General features: G+C 37.6%; 1 protein-coding gene across 2 annotated transcripts in view; it reads left to right on the top strand.

Moving 5' to 3' along the window:
* The window catches only part of LOC125241115 (protein apterous-like), a 112,168-nt gene that overhangs the window by 87,394 nt on the left and 4,123 nt on the right, over positions 1 to 20,651 (top strand). The window contains exon 5 of one of the 2 annotated variants that reach the window (XM_048149443.1): positions 4,137 to 4,339. The exons of the other annotated variant lie outside the window; for it this stretch is intronic. Within the exon in view, the coding sequence (XP_048005400.1) occupies positions 4,137 to 4,339 (203 nt within the window). The remainder of the gene's footprint in view (positions 1 to 4,136; positions 4,340 to 20,651) is intronic. 2 annotated transcript variants of the gene reach the window in all.

The following is a 20,651-nucleotide window of genomic DNA, read 5'->3' as shown; positions in this document are numbered from 1 at the left end:
CCGCCCAATACGATTTTATATTAATTGGACAATCGTGTAAAAAATCAATTCCATCCAAATATCTCTCTTTCCAAAGATCAAAAATTCCTAAAGCCACCCCCGAATCTCTAAAAGCCTTGAAGCAGCTCTTCAACTAAACCACGAAAGTCTTTCACTGAGTCCCGAACCTCTCTTTTCTTGTTAGAAAAGAATTGACCGCGACCGAGCCGAGGCGGGAAGGAGTGTTCTCCTTCCCGCCTCGGCTCGGTCGCGGTCGCGGTATGCCGGCCGTCGCAGTAAAAGCTCTGGCATTATAAAGGCCCTCGGCTGCCCCGATGGAATGCCATCGCTGAACCAATACGGACAGTCAACAACTCAGCTGTAAATACAGAGTGACATAAATATGTATACAGAACTTTATTGCCTGTATATTAAGGTGTGTATACATATTTGACACTTTGTATTGCTGTACAGGTGTGTTGTTGGCTGGACATACGGCTTTCTGTCCTTTCTGAGTCGGCCCAGCAATAACGCTTTACGACGGACTCCTATACGACCTCACGATAAACTGCGCGTATAATCGGGGATGATTTTAGGTTGTAAATGCTTTAATGATATACCTTTAGATTAGACAATTGACGTAATGGACGTACAGTTTCATTGGTATGTTAATTTACTGTTCTTTTATTTATTGCATGAAACAATTTATTGATTGGAGTAAGTACATTGTCTTGACTGTCATGAAAATATACAAACTTATATTTTGTCATGTTAACTTTCATTGGTTCTAAATTTATTCATTGAGTGAAACAATTTAGTGATCGGAGTATGACATGACTATCATAAAATATATTAAATTTATAAAGACACTTTTTTTTTTTCAGTAGTGCCATTCTGTGAAGTGATTTTGCAATAGATATGTTGCCAATTTCATACATCACATTATATGGCGCTTTTTTGTGATGTTGGTAACTAGTTTCATAATAAAAGTTGTTAAATGGCCAAAAATAAACTTTGAAGACAGCAAAAAAATCTACCTGTACGTAATGCGTCATAAAATCTATTCATAGAATATCATTCATTTCATAGCTAAGTAAGAGAGAAGTACTATTATGTGCACAAGCTACTAAATCCAAGATAGTATAAAATTCATTGGACCCAATATCATAGCGGTTATTTCAAGAATGTTTTACATTTTCTTATTTTCTCGGCGAGTTTTTTAAATAAACAGACGCTATCGAGGGGAGCCCGAGCCACAAAGGCCCGCCCTCTGTTGTGCTCAAAGCTTTTCCTCGACAAATAATAATGCGATTTTCTTAGAACGTTCCTCCGCCGATGGAAGATTAATTTTTCTTCCGTCTTCAGCTTTATTTTGTCCTTTGAGTCGTTTTGTAATAATATATTTCCTTGAGAAAATTGTTGAGTTGGAAACTCGATATCCTTTAGCGTGGTTGCTGATGCTGCAATGAGAACTTATTTATTTATTTATCCACTTATTATTCTAGTGCAGCTGGATTAGGTACATTATGTACATTATAAAGATAATCTTACATAAGTCTTAAAGTAGTGATTAGGTACTTTAAAAACACAAATCTTTGATTTTGTTCTTTAGTTTCCTATGTACATCGTTTTTTTTTTCAAACATCGTTATTTAATAATTTCATTAAAATATATCTGATTCCGATATCTTTCTTTCTCACTGAAATTGCGCAGATTTTAGGCCATAAATTAACAAAAAAGTAATGATTCCTTTGTGGTCCAAGTGTGGTGGTGGCGCGATGGCGTCAGGTTTTGTCAACAAGTCCAAGTGGCGGTGAGGTGTCGCGCGGTTTGCCAGTTTTTGTTGGCAGCAGTACAGGGTTTATTGGTCGTTAAACGCGGCGTTCTTTGCCCGCGCGTCTGCGCGAGCCACAGGCGAGAGCGGTGCGGACGGACGCTCAAGCGGACGCGGTAGTAGGTTAGGTAGTAGGGGTGAGGCGTCGCGGTGGTTTACTAGTTTTCGCTGGCAGCAGTATAGGGTTTATTGGTCGTTAATCGTTGTTACCAATTAAAAAGAAAAAATGCGGGGTTCTTTGCGCGCGCGTGGGCGCGAGTCATGGATGGGAGCGTGGCGGACGCACGAGCGGACGCGGTAGTCGCGGTGAGGTGTCGCGGTGGTTTACTAGTTTTTTGCTGGCAGCAGTATAGGGTTTATTAGTCGTTAAAAGCGCGGCGTCCTTTGACCGCGCGTGGGCGCGAGTCATGGGTGGGAGCGTGGCGGAAGGAAGCTTATAAGCGATGTTTTGGGGCATTTTGACCTGGTTCGTGCAAAGTTAGCGTCTTTCAAGATGGTATGGCATTTCGCTTTCGCCTACACCTTGCACCTCTCTCGAGTGGCCAGGCTGAGTTGATAAAACGCAACTGAAAACAATGGCTAGTGCCCATACCCGTGTTACGATCGCTTTACGACGCAGTTGTAAACCCGCGAGCCTCCCCCCCCCACCCCACCACCCTCGCGGGGTGCGGGGTAAGGCCGGCTCGCACGGCCCGCGGCCAACACTCGAGCGCCACGGCAACCGTTTTATTAAGGAAACCGGCCGGCTATAAAACCGCGCCCGTTTTGTAAAAAAACGCTTTTCAAAATACGTGTAATTAAAACGACTTTTAAAGAACGTGTAAACTTTTGATTTTAACGTTTGAGAGATTAAATCTGTATTAAAATTAAATTATTACCCGCATAAAACGGGGGAGTTTGTTTCCATTTAAACTTACGAGTCTTTTTACACTCGTCGATAATACATTTTAACGTCATTCGATTCCAAATGTAATTTGCATTTAAATATGAAATCAAGTGTTATGACAGAGTCGGCTTTCGGCGTCAACGGTATCGATGTTGTTTTGTTCAGCGTCTGGTCTGCTCTGGTCTGGTCGAGGTAGCCCGCGACGCGACGAGGTGTCCGCTTCAAAACGAATGCAAATTGAAATTAATTACGGTAGGTAGCCTCGTGATACAGGACGGACTTGCGCAGAGGCACTTGGCGTAAGTCACTTAAAACATTTCAACCAAAAATTATAAAATGTGAAATTTATTGTAATTTCTGCTAGCGAATTGGCACAGCGACTGTTCTGGTATGCGTTGGTAATTCTTCATACATTTTACTTAATTGTGTGAATTGGTGTATAATATGATCCAATTAAAATAATTGTAATGATAATGCATTTTGCGCTCGCTTTTACGGTTAATAAATTAAATTTAAACGTATTGTTTTATGTGGTTATAAATTAATTGTTTAAGAAGCAATTTGGATATGATGATGCATTATAAAGCTGTATCTGGTATTCGGTGCGGTCACATGAAATCTCATTTAATAATAAGGTCCACCACATTTATTATTTCGTTTTAAATGTGTGTAGCTGATTGACGATTACGTCTCTTTTGACTGAATTAAGTCTATTTTCGAAGTTTATGGAGATTCGTCCGATATAAGATAAACACAGTTAGAGTATCATCATCATTATCATCATATTCATGTCGAGTTACAAGAAACCCGTTTTTGGATACATACCTCCAATCATGACCGCTTATGTTTAGGTAGGTATACACTATACAGTCACCGGCATAAAGAAGTGATGATTTCTGACCTTGTCACTTTTAATCTTTTGACAATTTCGTATGACATTTCAAACAAGATGTTAATACAAAAAGTCACAGAAATCATCACTTACTTATGCCGGTGACTGTACTTGGTGTGAGGGTCGGGTTCAAGAATTTGATCAAAGATTTTCTAAAAAATGTAGCTCAGTTGTGAAAGAACAGCACTTGAAGCACAAGGTCTCTTTATGCATAGATGGAATGGATGTATAATAATGATGATTATAACACTACAATAAAATAATAAAGACGTAACCGCCAACAGTCTGTAACCAAATTATTGATGTGCTGACGGAAACTATTCAAAATTGCGAAATTTTCGACATCATAGAAAATCTCTGAAAAGTCTGAAATTTACGTCATTATTTTATGGTGAATATAACTTTCCATTAGGTACATATATCTTGTGAAACTTTCGTGAATTTCCAAGAGCCTTAAAATTATTTTGGAAAGTGTCCGCCAGTTGGCATCAGTAGAGCTGATTGACCGACGGTTGTAGCATCGCCTAATGTTTTGCCCGACCCAGATCTGAACCCCGAGTACCTGGAGCTGGGGTTCCGCGGCGGCGGCGGGCTGGGGTCGACGTCGCGCACCAAGCGCATGCGCACCAGCTTCAAGCACCACCAGCTGCGCACTATGAAGTCTTACTTCGCCATCAACCACAACCCCGACGCTAAGGACCTCAAACAGCTCAGCCAGAAGACGGGCCTGCCCAAGCGGGTGCTGCAGGTGAATATCAACTCCGACAAGCCGTTTCTGTCACTAGAAAAAGCAGAAAATCATTCTCCTTTTCGGCTCGAGATTCCGTTTGTTTTAATCGCCAATGCTGCTACCTATTGGGCATCTAACAGTCGCCATTAAATATATCGTAGCTGCCAAAGCTTCTTCCTCCTACCCTTATCTCACGTTGTGTGGGGTCGGTACAACATGTCTTCCTCTTCCATTCCCCTCTATCTTTCATCATCTCAACACTCACATCTTTCATTCTCATATCCTCTTTCACACAACCCCACAAATATCTAATCTGACAATAAGTCTAAAAAAAACACAAAATTATATTCTCCTTTTCGAGGTTCTCTTTTTCATGCGTTCGCTATCAAATAATACCAACCATGCAATAAGATGTCAACTTATTTGACTGTACAATTTTTGAGTGGACCTTATTGCAAAATGCATCTTCTGAGATGGCACTATTGTAAGATGGATGCCCAATAAAGGTAGGAGCATGAACAGGACTGGCAGTCGCGTCCCATTGGTAAATGATGAAAATAATTTCGTCCTTACTTATAATTTTGCTCCCTTTCTAGTGACAAAGTTGTTTTCCGGCTAGACGAATGACGTAAACGACACATTAAATGTGTCCCTTACGACATTTCAATCTCTAGGTTTATTATATTAATATTAAGGCTCAAATGAAATCAACAATCTGATACAGTCAAGAAGCAATAAGTCCATATCGTCCCCTTACTGCAAATACCGACTATGTGCAAAAAAGTGATTTTGAGATAATGCGATTTTAATGTTTGAAGGTACGATTTCATATGAAAACATGAAAAAAATTACTATTTGTATACAGCATTCTACAGCCCGTATTGTGTTGTTTAATACTTAATCGTAAACAATATCCAGGCTTGATTTGATTGCCGATAAAACTACGATTTAAAAAAAATAGTAGCAAACTTAGTTGGTTTTTCCTGTAGAAATAAAAATTTGTATATTTCTCTTATTAATACATATAAAGCAGTGTTTCCCTTTGATTAAGCTTTGCTTTTAATACACTTTACTTATGATTTGCAAAAAAAGAAAAAATATACAAAAGTTTTGAACTTATTTCAAAATATATTAAATATTCTCAATGACATAGGCGGTTTTAGTTGCAGGAAATATAGCTGCTCTAATTTTATGTTACAAAACTTCACTTATCATTGTCAATTTAACTGGTACATTTGTAATAAAAAGTTTTTTAACATTACTAACCATTAATAATACTTTATTTATGGTTTTGAAGAGTTATTCTCAAAAAAAAAATTTTGAAAAAAATCCTCTTCAACCGGTTTTAGGAGATTTTTCACAAAATACTTTAAACGATTTCAGTAAAATTTAACAAGAAGTAACGCAATAGCATTCCCTTGAAATCACAAAAAGAATTTTACAAATCTGTTAATGCGTTTTTGGGTAATAGCATAATATGCATAGGTACTTACTACATACTAGTTCACTGTCTCAGCAATCCGAAGTCCGCCATAATTTATGTTCGAAATTTCACTATCTACACTGTTACATTTAGTATAGGTAAATAGTTTTTGTACGCTCAATAACCTGAAGTAATAGTTTATTTAAAGTTTTGTAGTATTTACGCCAAAGTCACTAAAATGTAGGCGTAGATGAGGTAATAAGTAAGAAAAAGTAATGTGTAACGGTAATTACATAGCTTTCTGGGGCGATTTAAAGCAATCATGTTTGCAATATTCTTACGCCCCCAGTTACATGCAGTGTTTTTCATCACACTTGCAATAAAAAGATAAAAAAGTATTTATGGTAGTCCAAAATACAAATTTAAACACTCTTTTGGGAAAAAGTTTTTTCTTTTACTCCTGATACGCCTTCGTGCGATTGCACACTTACTGCGCAAGAGTGATAAAAAGTTATTAAACAACATCTTCATCGCTGGTGGAATTCGATACAAACACGTCCGTAACACGGCTGACAATGCTAGACTAACTAGGTATTAAGTGATTGGAAGCACTCATGGTACTATTTAGTTACGATACCTTTGTCAAAAAGTCTGCGTAAGTCCATCTTCTTGAACGCAGAGATAGCTAGTTGTTTATCGAGCTTTAGACCGAGATAGAAATATGATATGATACATTAAGAGGTTTGAGGTGGTTCTACTGAACTGGAGTTTAATTTGTGGCGTTGATTTTCTTGCCTTGTGCTACGTCCAGATCTCGATATGAACTTAAGCCTAGTGACCACTAAGCTCGCCGAGTCGAATCTCATTAATTCGCCTTCTGCATTTCTTATGAAACTACGTCCATTAGCGACGCGTCGAATCGGATTCATCGTTCATTGTAAATGTATGCAGGGCTCGATTCGACGTGCCTCGACTCCACCTAAGTGTCCTCAAGACTTTATTCAGCCTTTGTGACAGAGATTTAATACCTAAAGGGTACCATGAGTGGTTTCAACCACTTAATACTGCAGTTGGTGAAGTGGTACACAGTTGTGACATCTGAAGTCTACTCGTACCGTAGGTATGCTAGTAAGTAAAGTAAAGTTTATTCATTGTTAACTGTGTACATAAGATGGTATGATATACAGGAAATACAGTATCAACAGTGCCCATTTCGAGCGTACAATATTCTTAAAAACTACTGACTATATTAGCTTACTGGCTAACTTATAATTATTACCCGGTATATTTCAGAAAAAACTCATTTAGGTTGTAGAACATCGTATGAAAAACGAAGCTTTATTTAAGACAAACAATGGGTTATAATTATGTATAAAGAAGAGAAATATGCAAACATTTATTTCTACAGGAAAAACCAACTAAGTAGGTATTCGACTGTTTCATTAAATCGTATTTGATCGTCAACTAAATACATTCTGAATATATATACGACAAAGTAGTAAACAAAAAAATATAGGGTTTAAAATGCCATACACATAACGTAAATTTCTTCATGTTTTCATATAAAACGTGCCTTCAAACTTTCAAACCGCATTATCTCAAAATCGCCTATTTACACATAGTCGGTATTTGCAGTAATAGACCGTTATCCTTTCCTTCGTCACATCACATGCAAAACCAATTATAGTCCCTATACAACTTTTTGGTAGAATGAAATTGCTGATGTTTGTAAACAAACATCTTCTGGAAAAACATCTTAAAGACATTTGGTGTATTTAGCCTGGCTTAAAATAAAGAATTTTGTTGATAGTTTTATTTGCAAAAATCAAATATGTACACATTAAACTTTTTTGTAGAACATAAGATGGCTACTTTAACAAAATGTTTAAATGCAAAAAAACACTATACACCATTAAAAGGTTCTACTTGGCGGATAAAGCATAAAAGTTTATATTAAATATTCATATTACATTCTGGCAGTTTATAATGCAACAAATTGACCATTAAGTAACTTTATGCGGAAGCTATCTTTTGAATGCAGCGTCGTATCAATACATGGGTTTTAACATATTGTAGCCCTTGAAAATCTTATTCTATAGGTGCTAAAAACTCGATTTCGTCAAAAAGTCACTTAGTCGGTATTTGCATTAATGGGACGATATTAGGACACTACTACACTGAAATTGATATCAAACAGTAAAGAAAAAGCGATTAAGTCCACAAAATATTTAATAACATTATTTAGTTTTTTCCCTAGTTTGTTATCATTACATTTAATTATACGGTTTTAATTTTTGTAGCACAGAAAAAAGTTTATTTTGAGTCTATATCGATGTATAAGTAATATCAAGTTGATTTACAACATTCTGACATGAAGCATTTTACGCCAAGGTTCTCAAGTTATCTATCTGCATTGGCGCAATGACACAAAGTTAAAAATAAACTACATACTTATGCATTTTTTTCTTTTATACCTGTTCTAATCGAAAAGTACCAGTTTTATATCGCTTATTACTTCCTTTATGGTTTGTATTCATTCTAAAGTATAAATGTGCACTATACATTTAAACAGCCTGTTGATTTAATTTCAGCCTATGTATTTCAAAAAATTAGGAAGCAAATTCTAAAAGCACACGTTTTACTAGAGTTTATTTCTTAAATATACATATTATCAAAGGTTTTCCCCTGGTACAGATCCTGTGGAGTGTTGCAATAATCGAGAATGTACCTATGTTTTTTTCATTTGATTATAATTGCATTTCTCTCTACCCGAACCTGTGTAAGGTAAACAATTTATTTGTTTATTTCGATACGCGATAGTCTAGAGGATCCAGTCACTGATTTAATAACTTATAAAACAGAATGACGACTTAACGAATTTAATCCCTTGTTGCTTAATCTATTTTTTAAAGGAACAAGTGATTAAAATGTACATTTACATCTGACAGCACTTAAAACAGGGCGAGGCGATAAGGTAATTCCGAATTTACATATTTAATTCACCTTCCATTTTATCATATCGGTATTTGAAGCGAAATAGTTGTAAATGTAAACAGCTATCGGCGTTTACAACCTTCATTTTAGTTCCCGAAAGTGCCCGCCTCGTGGAAGAAGGTTGTAACTGCCACGGCGGTTCGTTTACGGCTTTTTTCACACGATAAACGTATGCGATGCTTTTACGTTGCTTATTTTTTTATCATAAACTGGTACAGGCTAATGCGAAATGAGTGTACTGGCGATATCTCGCACGTATCAGAATCTTTACGCACCGCGAATTGCGTGTTACAAAGTACTTGTGTAGTTCAACAAAGCGACTCATGTTTTACGGTTCAAAAGGCAGGAAGTGAAATGGTGTAAGTGCAAAGGGTATCCAATCGAAGGTTCTTCAGAACTAGGACCTACTGGACTAACCTGCGGTGTGAACTCATTTTGGACTAATCTTCGGCCATCGTCCGAAAGAAGACGTCATGAAGAAGGAGCAGTGAACATTCATCATTTCATCATATCACTGCGAAGTAGGTAAGCATAAGTTTAAATTTGGGCCGTCGGGAATGAAAAAAAAAACGTCGGCACAAAATAAATAACATCATTATTGTCCGTTACGCCTTTTTGGCAGCCGCGGCCATTAAACAAATGTGACGTAGGACAATTTAAATATACCGTTTTGTTCGTTGTCAATAAGGTCGACTTCTCACGGAGTCTTAATACTGGTAGCACCTTATTAACAGCCGACAAAGCGGTATCAGTGGACTGAAAATCTGTTTCGTTCTTGACGGTTCGCAGATTAAGATGTATTAATCTTTCAAATTGATAATCCTGGTTACAGCTAGACTTCGAACTTTATCATTGATGAGCCAAGGTCGAGTTTGCAGTGTACTTAAAGATATATGACTGGTGTGTATAATAAGGTCGTAAAAGTCGTGGGTTATACGTCCCTTACGCCTTTTCTCTTTCAGAGACTGCGCTGACACTACGTGTTCCCAGAACGGCAAGTGATGTTTTAAAAATATAAGAAAAATGATAAAGGAAGTTTTCTGCTGCTTTAATAAGGGTATAATACTATACCAGTATTTGAAACTAACCCTCACATTTAAAAAACTAAGAAACTAAGAACAATTTGCAGTTTGATCCTAAATCACTCAAACAAAACTTTGTTTTGGATCTAATTTGTCTGATCTGTCAGTAGGAAATAATTATATCAACCTTCCGTATCGCGACAATTTTTTTGAGTCTATATAGGTAATTACGTATCTATGTAAAATGTATAGGTAATGTCGAAAACTCATGGTAAGTAGAATAGCTCAGGTCATATCCATAACTAATCCAGATCTAATTCAGAACCTATTATTAAAATCAAGATGGTATCGCATGTATCTCAGTGCGGAGTAAAAAAGTCTTGCGCATCTGTGCACCATTATAGTCCGTCTCTAATGGATTGGTTACACCGCGGCGCCTGTGCTATTTAGAACTGTACCGCACTTAATTCATGTGTACACTGTACCTACAAATTGTGTCAAAAACTCAACAAGTCAAGATAAACTTGACACTAGTAATAATAGGGTTAAAAATCGAGTGGTTTGAAATGTTTTTCGGCGTTTTAAAAAGTTGTATGCGCGCGTCTTCAAAAGGAGTTTGAGCGAACAATTATCGAGATTTTTAATTTTCGAATTTGGAAGCTCTTTTGTTTTAGTCTGTTGTCTGTTGTTTGTTTAGTCAATAACGGATGACACGTGTGTTAGGTGCATACGGGTTAAATATCTACTCGATACTCATGTAGGTAGTATTACCACTAGTTTGGCAGTAATCAACACATTCGTGAGCGTCCTCTTAACTTAGATACTATCTATAATTTCTATATATCTCGTACTGGCATATAAGTAACGCATTATAATTTGGGGTGATCGGGTCAAAACTGACTTTAAAACCCCACGCTAGCAAATATTCACAAATTGTGTATTGCAATTGTAATATTCTCCAAATAGGACAAAGTAACTTATTTATTTTTCAGCATAATTAGCTTTAAGTCCGATATTTTCAAGGTTTTTCATTTTCATCATGTTTGGTGCTTGAAAAATGTAAATCGACTTGACTATAAATGACAACCAAACCATTTTGTACATTTTTTTTTGTTATATTTCCGAACAACATCTTTTCTAACACTTTATTAATCTTACACGGAGTTGTAATGATATTCGTTTTGATATAATACGAGACAGCCGCTTGACAAATCAAAGCATAATTTATCCGAGCTTAAAATATGTGGCGCCGGTAATTGCTCTTCTCGCCTGCTCTGCACCTTGTCACCATAGCAATAAGGTTGAGATTATGCCGCGGCGTCACGGTAAGGGCGGCCTTACACGCTCTAATTAGGGATAGTGATGGGAGAAGTCTGGAGAGGGCTTTAATAAGGGGCTCTATTTGGTTTTGGTAACTATGTTATATTCTACATAACAATATATAGGGTATAAAAATTATGGGGATCCATTTTTAGGACACCGGTATCGTGTATTGATCTAACTAGTAAATATTTTTGAATATTGGGTCTTATTTTTGCGGGGGAGAACGGAGCAAGATGGCACACACAAGACAAAATATTATAAAAGGGAAATATAACTGTAATGTTTAGTCAAAAAACTTTGCAATACTTACATCAACATAAATTAACAACATATGTATAAGTAGTCCACACGTATGTATGAAAATACGTGTAGATTAAAATTTACATGTTTTTTTTATAATAAAATTCACAAAAATATGTATTATGTACCTACTACCTACTTATTTACTAGTGTCAAAAATTACATTTCGACCAAAAACCTTTTACCCTTTTTCTGTTGAAATACAGGTCGCAATTCTAATATAAGTAGAGCTAAAAATAAGTGGAATAGTTGACAAATCGGTCGGGCGTCGGGCCATTCGTCTCTCTGTCACTGTCACAAACGAAGAAGATGAATCGTACTAGCTAGCAGTTTAATATTGTAACAAATAACTAATCAATCTATTATAATACAGCATCCTGTATAATATGTTTTGTTATAACTTGTAAAGAATCGTCAAAAAATGACGTTTCTAAAAAAAAAACTTTTGACGCTGATAGTATCCGATCATTGAAGGAAATTATTAATAAATAATGATCTCCCCATAATAATATTTTTATGCTAAATATTTCAAGACGAAACCTTACAGACTGGCGTGTCAAAAAGTTTTCAAAGCTAATGTAGAGCCAACTTCCAACTCTACAAGATCTAATTTCACAAACTCTACACATCATTCAAAATACGTGACTTGAAGGTTAAGGTAATTATGTAAGACCACAAAAAGATTATAAGAATAAAATCATTTATATCTTCTTGGCGCCTGCGAATTACTGACATTAAACGTTATTCCCATGGTCATAATAAAAGTTAAAAAAAAATCTTAATCGTGTGTGACCGCATTACGTACAAGAAAGCTTGTTACATCCCAGTATATTGGGTGAGGTAAACTAAAAAAAAATACCGTTTACGAGGAAGTGTGCTGAAAATTTATAATTGGTCACTTTTTCTAGCCACCGCTTAATAGTTAAATGTGACTAACCTCTACAGAAGAGACCTTATGCTTCAAGTACGATAAGGATGTTTTAGCCTGACATTTCAATAGAAATACGTCCTTATTGTATAAAGACTCTAGGCTAGGAACGTCACAAATCTTTTCAAGTTCCAAGTAATGAGAGTCTATGTTCCGCTGATGGCCCCATCGCTCTCGGCTACCGGACTTTAATCCTACATTTTCAATCGTTAATCTCTCCGACCGATTACTTTTAATCGATTAATCAATTTAATCGCGCCCGTTTAATTAAAGGTCAATATATTAAGTTTATTAACGACGCCGTCCGACCGACTAATTGTGTTATTTAACTTATTATTTCGTTTAATTGAAAGTTTTTGTTTGATTAAGAATTCATAGCTGCTGTCATTACTTTTAAAGACACTATTTAAAGATAATGATATGATCCATTATATTAATTAATTGGTTTAAGAATACATTAACAAAAAATCAGTACTGTTTCTCTGTCATAAAATTAATGTGGATAAACTATTATGTACCAGTTTTTGCAGAAATTGATCTATTTATATATTTCATATTGACGAACATAATTTAAATAATTATCTTAAAAAAAATCGAAATAAGATGTCACATAATAAAGAAAAAATGACGGACACCACCAGTGGCGAAGGCCGGATTCGAACCCGTCACCGTGACGGGATGGCCCAGGGATTCATAGCTAACGCCCAGATTGCTAAAGACGCCGGTTCGAATCCGGCCTTCGCCACTGGTGGTGTCCGTCCTTTTTTCTTTAATGTATAACATCTTATTTCGATTTGTAATTTATATAGGTATAGTAGTGTGACTACTTAAAAAAAAATCAAAATATTTGTTAAAAATAATTTGGTTTGTTCCCATACGCAACGTACCTAATAGAATAAGATTTAATCTTATAAAAAAATAATTGTTCAGAAACATCTGCGAGCGATGGTTGAAATCGACGGTGTTGGGTGACACTTGAACTCACGGCCCTGGATCCCTAGACTAGTGATCTACCGGCTAAGCTACTATGATTTCATCTGCTTATACCCATCACACGTTTAAAATTTATTTTAATATATTTAACTTAAAAAAAAAACCCTTAGAAGAAACTTGACAACCTACGTCAATAAGCATATACTTGCAGTGTACCTGGACAAGTCAGACCGAACTAAATGGCAACAAGTTTGTCAGCTCACTTGCGCAAGGATTAAATGAAGTAAACATCATAATTTAATAGAAACTATAATATTTGCATCGGCGAGCCTGTCAGAATCGTTGCCAACTTACCGTGGCACGACTCTATCTATATATAAACCCACAACTCTCCCAAACTCTTCCCGGGCAATTAAAATCAAATAAAACCCAAAATGGTGGCATTTTGGTTCTATTTCGGGACCGTTTTCACGCTCCGGGGCCACAAATATTCCCTACAATTAGTATCGGGTGGTCACACCTCGGCCCGCTCATATCATTTTACTTTTAAGTACATTTCTTGACAATAATAACCTAAAACCTCCACTCTAAAGACAACTTTAACACGTTTTCTTACGATTTACATTAAGAAAACCATCAATTTAAAGATTTGTTCTAATATCTCAAGCTAAAAGCGACTTTATTCACTCCTCTTTAAAGATACAAAATATGTCGTTCGCGGTCGTGATCACAATCAAAAGTCTAGTAATTAGTCGCGAGCAACGCAGGATGATTTCCGTTGCAAGCTCAAAAGGTACCATTTGTCACTCGGTGGCGCGAACTTGCGCAGCCGTCCCCGATCCAAAATGGCGTCAGCGCCACCGGCTGTCATACTAACTCGGCTTTTCAGAACTAGAGGGCGCTAGCGAGCGGACGCGGGCACCTAATTTATCCGCGTTATTTATTTTGAGTGTTATTTATTTAGAGAAAAGTCGGCATAAATCAGAAATGAGGAGGTTTTATTTACACGTGCGCTTTGATCGGGGAATGTTTTACATTTAATTAACGAGGGGAGCGGACAACAAGTCATTTTAACATTTTACTAGATAATCATTATTCAGCATTTTCAGCCGATTGGTGAAAGGGATTTCAAGTAGAGACACGATTTTTAGATTTTTATGTTTTTTTTTTTATCAGGGCTTAGCTTTTTGTATATATTACCCAGAAGGAAACAAAACAAAGTCTGAATATTTAATTAAGTATTAAACTAGGTATCTTGATTTTAATAATATGTTATGTTATGAATTACATATGATTAGGATAACCAATTGTACCTCTACATATCCATATGAGGATGATCTGTCATCTGAAATAATAAATAAAATAAATAAAATAAATATTGGGGGACACCTTACACAGATCAACTTAGCCCCAAACTAAGCAAAGCTTGTACTATGGGGTGCTAAGCGACGATATACATACTTAAATAGATAAATACATACTTATATACATAGAAAACATCCATGACTCAGGAACAAATATCTGTGCTCATCACACAAATAAATGCCCTTACCGGGATTCGAACCCAGGACCGCGGCTCAGCAGGCAGGGTCACTACCGACTGAGCCAGACCGGTCGTCAAATGACACAATAAAAGCGGAACATTACGAAGTTTAGTGGAATTACTCAAAATTTTCAAATAAATGGTTTAATATAACTGTGTCGACTCACATGACAAAACTACAGATATACCTAAACGTCACTTTTTGCTACTTCGCCAACAAAAAGTATAAACGGGACACAGTAGGCAGTATACGCGGAGGATATAACGTTAACTTAATAATGATTGCCGTAATGGCGCCTCAACACGTACCCCACGGCACCCCGCATCACAGGGAGCCTAGCCAACATGACAACCGTATACTCTGATGAATACCCTCCATGTCGCACAAATACATGATGAAATAAAAAGTACCGTTCAAACTTTGCACAGTGACATTTGAGGTCATAATGAACGAGATTTATATAGTAGGTAAGGTGCATTAGGGTAATTTCGAATGACAGAAATGCTCTGCTACCTAATTCCGAAAGGGGAATCTTGATGTTATAGAAATAATGGTGATTTTTGTGCGACTATCGAAATTAGACGACTTTCGGAATTACCCTAATACACCTTGCCTACTAATGCTAAAATCGCAAAAAAAATTGCGGCTGTCATGACGCCGTTCATTTCCATGGAACAGCCAATTCTTTTTCCAGATTTCAGCATCGGTCCCAGAATAAAAGTTCTTCACTATGACCTCAAAAAGTCACTATGCAAAGTTAGAACGGCCATTTTAATATTAATAATAACTTAGGATACTGATGATTGGCAAGAGTGACGACGCTCCCTCACTATTAAAAAGTCAATAAAGCGTAATTATAACAACATAAAAGCATAAAAAGTTATGACGTTTGTTACAACTTGGCAGATTTATTACATGCTCCCACAGTGATAATGTACTCGTAAGTACTTGTAGTAATACTAGCTATTGCCCGCGGCTTCGCTCGCGTTAGAAAGAGACAAAAATGTAGCCTATGTCACTTCCATCCCTTCAACTATCTCCACTTAAAAAAAATCACGTCAATTCGTCGCTCCGTTTTGGCGTGGAAGACGGACAAACAAATAGACACACACACTTTCCCATTTATAATATTAGTATGGATGCGGAAATGGTTTTCTTAAATAGATAATTTTCTTCACAAACTTATGCTACAAGTACAAAATGTTATTTAACAATTATGTTTTACAAATAAATAGCACTACAAACAGGAGCACCACAAAAGGCACGTTGGCTAGTCACCTGACAGCCTGCCGGCCGTATTTGACCGCGCCAAAAGGCCATGTCGCCGCTCCGGACAATTTACCTCCCAATGACAATGACCATTACTGTCATATGTCCATGTCCACTGTGTAATGCTAATGATGATTTGATGCGTGTCATTTCAGTCATTCTATGTGGCTAGGTGAAATTGTGGCACAAAAGTGGCATTAATCACCATATTTTAAGTTTAGTTTCGATTCTTTGATTAAATTTACAAAAAAAATGAGGCAGTTACAAAATTTTAATTGCTTTTAACTCACATACCTGTGGGGTGACGGGTTAAGAATTTCACCACCCCCTTTCTTCCCGTGGGTGTCGTAGAAGGCGACTGTGGGATATGTGTTAAATTGTGGCGTAGGCGAGAGGCTGGCAACCTGTCACTGCAATGCCACAGTTTCGTTTTCTTTTAACCCCTTATTTGCCAAGAGTGGCCCTGAAGCTTTAGTAGTTTCATGTGCTCTGCCTACCCCTTTATGGGATACAAGGCGTGATTGTATGTATGTATGTATGTATAACTCACATACTAGTCGAAATAATACAAAATATTCAAATGCAGGGAGCTATTCCTACTCCTTTGGGGTGACAGTTCAGTATAGTATGAAGAAAATATGTAGTTTTAATGAAATTCGGCAACATGGCGCGCAGCCATATATCTCTGGTCAGGCCCCGTAGCCGAATGGCACTTCTGCGACGCCAAACGAAAACCAAACGCTGCAGAAAGGTAACCTGACTCTGTCGCGCCAATACGCAAGAGCGATAGAGATAGATAGCTACGAAAGAGATATAGTCGTGAGCGTTTGTGCATTCGGCTAGCGGCTCTCGCTTTATAATATTACTAGCTTTTGCCCGCGGCTTCGCTCGCGTTAGAAAGAGACAAAAAATAGCCTATGTCACTCTCCATCCCTTCAACTATCTCCACTTAAAAAATCACGTCAATTCGTCGCTCCGCTATGCCGTGAAAAACACACTTTCCCATTTATAATATTAGTATGGATTACAACTCATCAAGTCATCTAATGACGAAATGAGGAAAACGAGGTCCACATTTGCATGGAGAACCCATCGCTCCTATCCTCACGTCAGTCACTATTAGTCACACAGATACCATCGCCCTGTGCGTATCGGACATCATCAGACTTTGACGAATTAACTACTTTGTCACGAGGAAACACAAGACGCACGTGTGTTCCCAAAAGGGGTAGGCAGAGCGTGTCAAACTGCTCGAGTTTCAGTGCCACTCTGAGCAATTAAGAGGATGAAGGAAACCGAAATTGTGGAATAGGCTAGTTTCCTACTAGTCAAATCACCTTTTTTTTTTAAGAACTGTCAAAACGATTTGCTAATATGGAATTACTATGAAATACTGAGGAGTGACGTCACGGTCAATTCATTTACTTTATATCTTTCTCTTTGACTTATTAAATAGATATTAATTTTAAACATAACTACTGTCCATATTTTTCTTCTAATTATGTGGCTTTATTTCGTGCACTGCATACAATATTTTATTCTAAGTATAGGAAACTAGCCAATTGCAGTGACAGGTTGGTAGCCCATAGCCACACCACAATTAAACCCAAATCCTACAGTCAACTGAGCGTAATTTTTATCTTCTTCGAGAGGTTTTCCAACTGGTATAAAAGGGTAAAAAGCATTTGAAATTCACGAAAAACCAATAACTTGAAAACCGAGCAACTAACTCTCATAAATGTCGTAATAAATAATTGAGTATTCGAAAAAAAAACGTCGGAGCAAAATTGTGAAAACTATTTTCCATAATGTCGATAATCGATATCCAAGAAAGAAAATAAGGACCATGTTTGTATGGCGATCGTCAGTTAACGTCTCAAACTAGTCATGTCAAAACCGTCAAATACATAAATTCCCCAGCATGTCAACATTGTCAAGCCACCCACGGCCGCTATGACAATAAACTCTGTTATTTTATCCGCCAATTAGATGGGCCGACGAAATTGTTGCACATTATGTTACTCCTAGTTTATTTGACGCGGGGAAATGCTTGTTATAGTGATGGGCACTGCGCGCCCATTTCGGTTTCGGTTTCTGTCTTAAAAATTTTGCTTCAGATACTTCTAATATGGAGATGGAGATGGGCTGGGCACGTTGCCAGGATGGACGATAGTCGCTGGGCGAGACGTACTAATGTTGTGGAAGCCCGCTAATACCCGCGGTCGTGGCAAGTCGCCCCTTTAGATGGAGAGATGACATCTGACATGCGGATGGCAATGGACCGACAAGCGTGGAGGAAAGAAGAGGCCTATGTCCCAACAGGCTGCTATAGATAGATAGAATACTTCTAAGAGGTCACTGCTAATGTTACTCTAGTATTATACTGATACGTCAGCGTGTATGTGACCGTTTTATTGGATGAAACGTCATTTTTACACGGACGTGTACGTCCCATCCATATCATATTGAGAACGTATGTTAAAGTAAGAGGCCGCTGGTATCGCTTCCTGTGGTCTCTCTTGGTTCCTCTTTACAGCAAACTAATAGCCAGCAATTTTGGCCTTGATTCGTTTAACATGTTAATTAGGGAATCTTGCGTTCCAGAATACTAAATTAGACTGTAGGCAATGAATAAATGTTAAGCTGTGAATGAGTTGGCCCTTAACATTTTAACAAAGAGAATAATCTTCGCATTGATGATTTTATTGGCTGAAAAACGTATGTAAAAATAAGATTAAAATCGTGTGGTGCTTTAGATTCTATGTAAAATGTGATGAATTAGTAATTTTTTTTTTTAATATTTACCAAAATCTTAAAACCAAAACAACATCGGCCCAACGTCCCATCACTAGCACGGCGCCGTCAAACAAAATTGATTCGTAACATATGAGTCATAAGATTCTATTTCGGTCCGTCATTTGTCGCGCCGCGGGGAACTAATGGGTTGTCTCGTTTGGCCGACTTTGGACAGATCTTTAGTGCAGTGCTACTGTATTAGTCAATGTGGAGATTTGTATGTTCCTTCTCATATCGATGGCTATTAATATAAATAAGGTATAGTTATTTCTTGTGAGGCAAAGTTATTGTTTATACATTCTGGTTTTTAACACAGTTTAGCTGCCATGGTTATCAAAGCGTCTAGATTACAAAATGAAAGTAGACCGGTGGTTTTACGTTTAACGTTCCTATGTTTAAAGGTAAAAAATTACACCAGTGGTCTATTTCATCACAGTGAAATTGACACTAAACTTGACAATGGCAATTCTGTGCCTATTTCTAGGTTGATAAGTAACATTGTTACTCATAGTCAATAATTGTCTTGTTACTCTTGTTGAACAGGCAAGAAAAGGCGTATTGTCACTGTCGGGCCACAATTGTCACTGTTGTGAAATAGGCCACAGCTATAAAGGCCTTTTCTGATGGCAATGATGGCCGCGAGATAGATGCCACGTCTTCTTCTAACTGTATTAATGACATAAGGACAGGTAGTCTATCTCGCGGCGACATACTCCCGCGGCCATCAAACGATATGATGTCATTTTCAGCGCTGTCAATCATACATCTTGGTTGACTGTCAATTACAACTTTGGCACAGTACGAAGAGGTTGCAAAAAAGATATAGGACTGATGAGTTAAGTGCCCAAAGAATTTTTTTTATTTCGCGTCATTTTCTGTTGATCAGTTGGGTGTGTTTTATCACGATTTAAAAGTTACTATCAGGCATAAGGGTCCCCCCACATCTAGCGTCTCGCGAGCGTAGCGTCGGGCCAACTGTATGAAAAAAAACGCCGCGTCGACGTTGCGTCGACGTCGCACTTTGATACAGTAGGCCGCGGCGTCAGACGTCTTTTAACTGTATTAATGACATAAGGAGTTGGCCCGACGCTACGCTCGCTCGCTAGATGTGGGGGGACCCTTATGCATAAGCAATTAGGACCTCAAAATTTGCATCAACTTTGCCTTTCTTGTGGATAAAATGCAACCTTCTTATTAGTAGCATAACTAACCATAGTTTACCATAGTCATAGTTTTGTAATATTTCTCTCGAACGTGTACCAAGTACCAACGTCAGCACGACAGATAACACGTTTCCTACTATCAATCGCAACTGACACAACAGCTGTTGTCGTTTAGTTGAATTAAGACACAATAGACGCGTAGTACAAATCGGCCGTAGATCAAAAGTAAAGTTTGAAAACGCTATCGTTGTGCGACGGCCGCCATCCCGCGTGGGCGGGGCCGGCGCCGTCGCGCGCTGCCATTGGCCCGCGCCTGTCGCCGCGTTCTTCGTTTAAATGTTTAAAATCCGCGCTCCGGGACCCTATTATTGAATCTGTGACAGCAGAATAGAAACGGTTTTTTACTTTTTTTCGCTTCGGTTTGTTTTGATTTCACGAAGGATACTCCGGGCTGTGGATTTAGAAATTCAAATGGTTTTTTGTTTTCGGAACGTTGGAAATATCTGCGCATGAATTTTTGCAGGACTAAGGTATGGGTTGGACGCGGACGGGTTGATATGTTGCAAAAATACGTTGACAGATTTATTATCTTATTTGACCACATTTTATGCGTTCGATTAGCCCGTTGCCTACAG

Source organism: Leguminivora glycinivorella, chromosome Z (genome assembly GCF_023078275.1).
Source record: "Leguminivora glycinivorella isolate SPB_JAAS2020 chromosome Z, LegGlyc_1.1, whole genome shotgun sequence".
NCBI classification, from domain to species: domain Eukaryota; kingdom Metazoa; phylum Arthropoda; class Insecta; order Lepidoptera; family Tortricidae; genus Leguminivora; species Leguminivora glycinivorella.
This window is presented reverse-complemented; position numbering and strand designations above follow the sequence as displayed.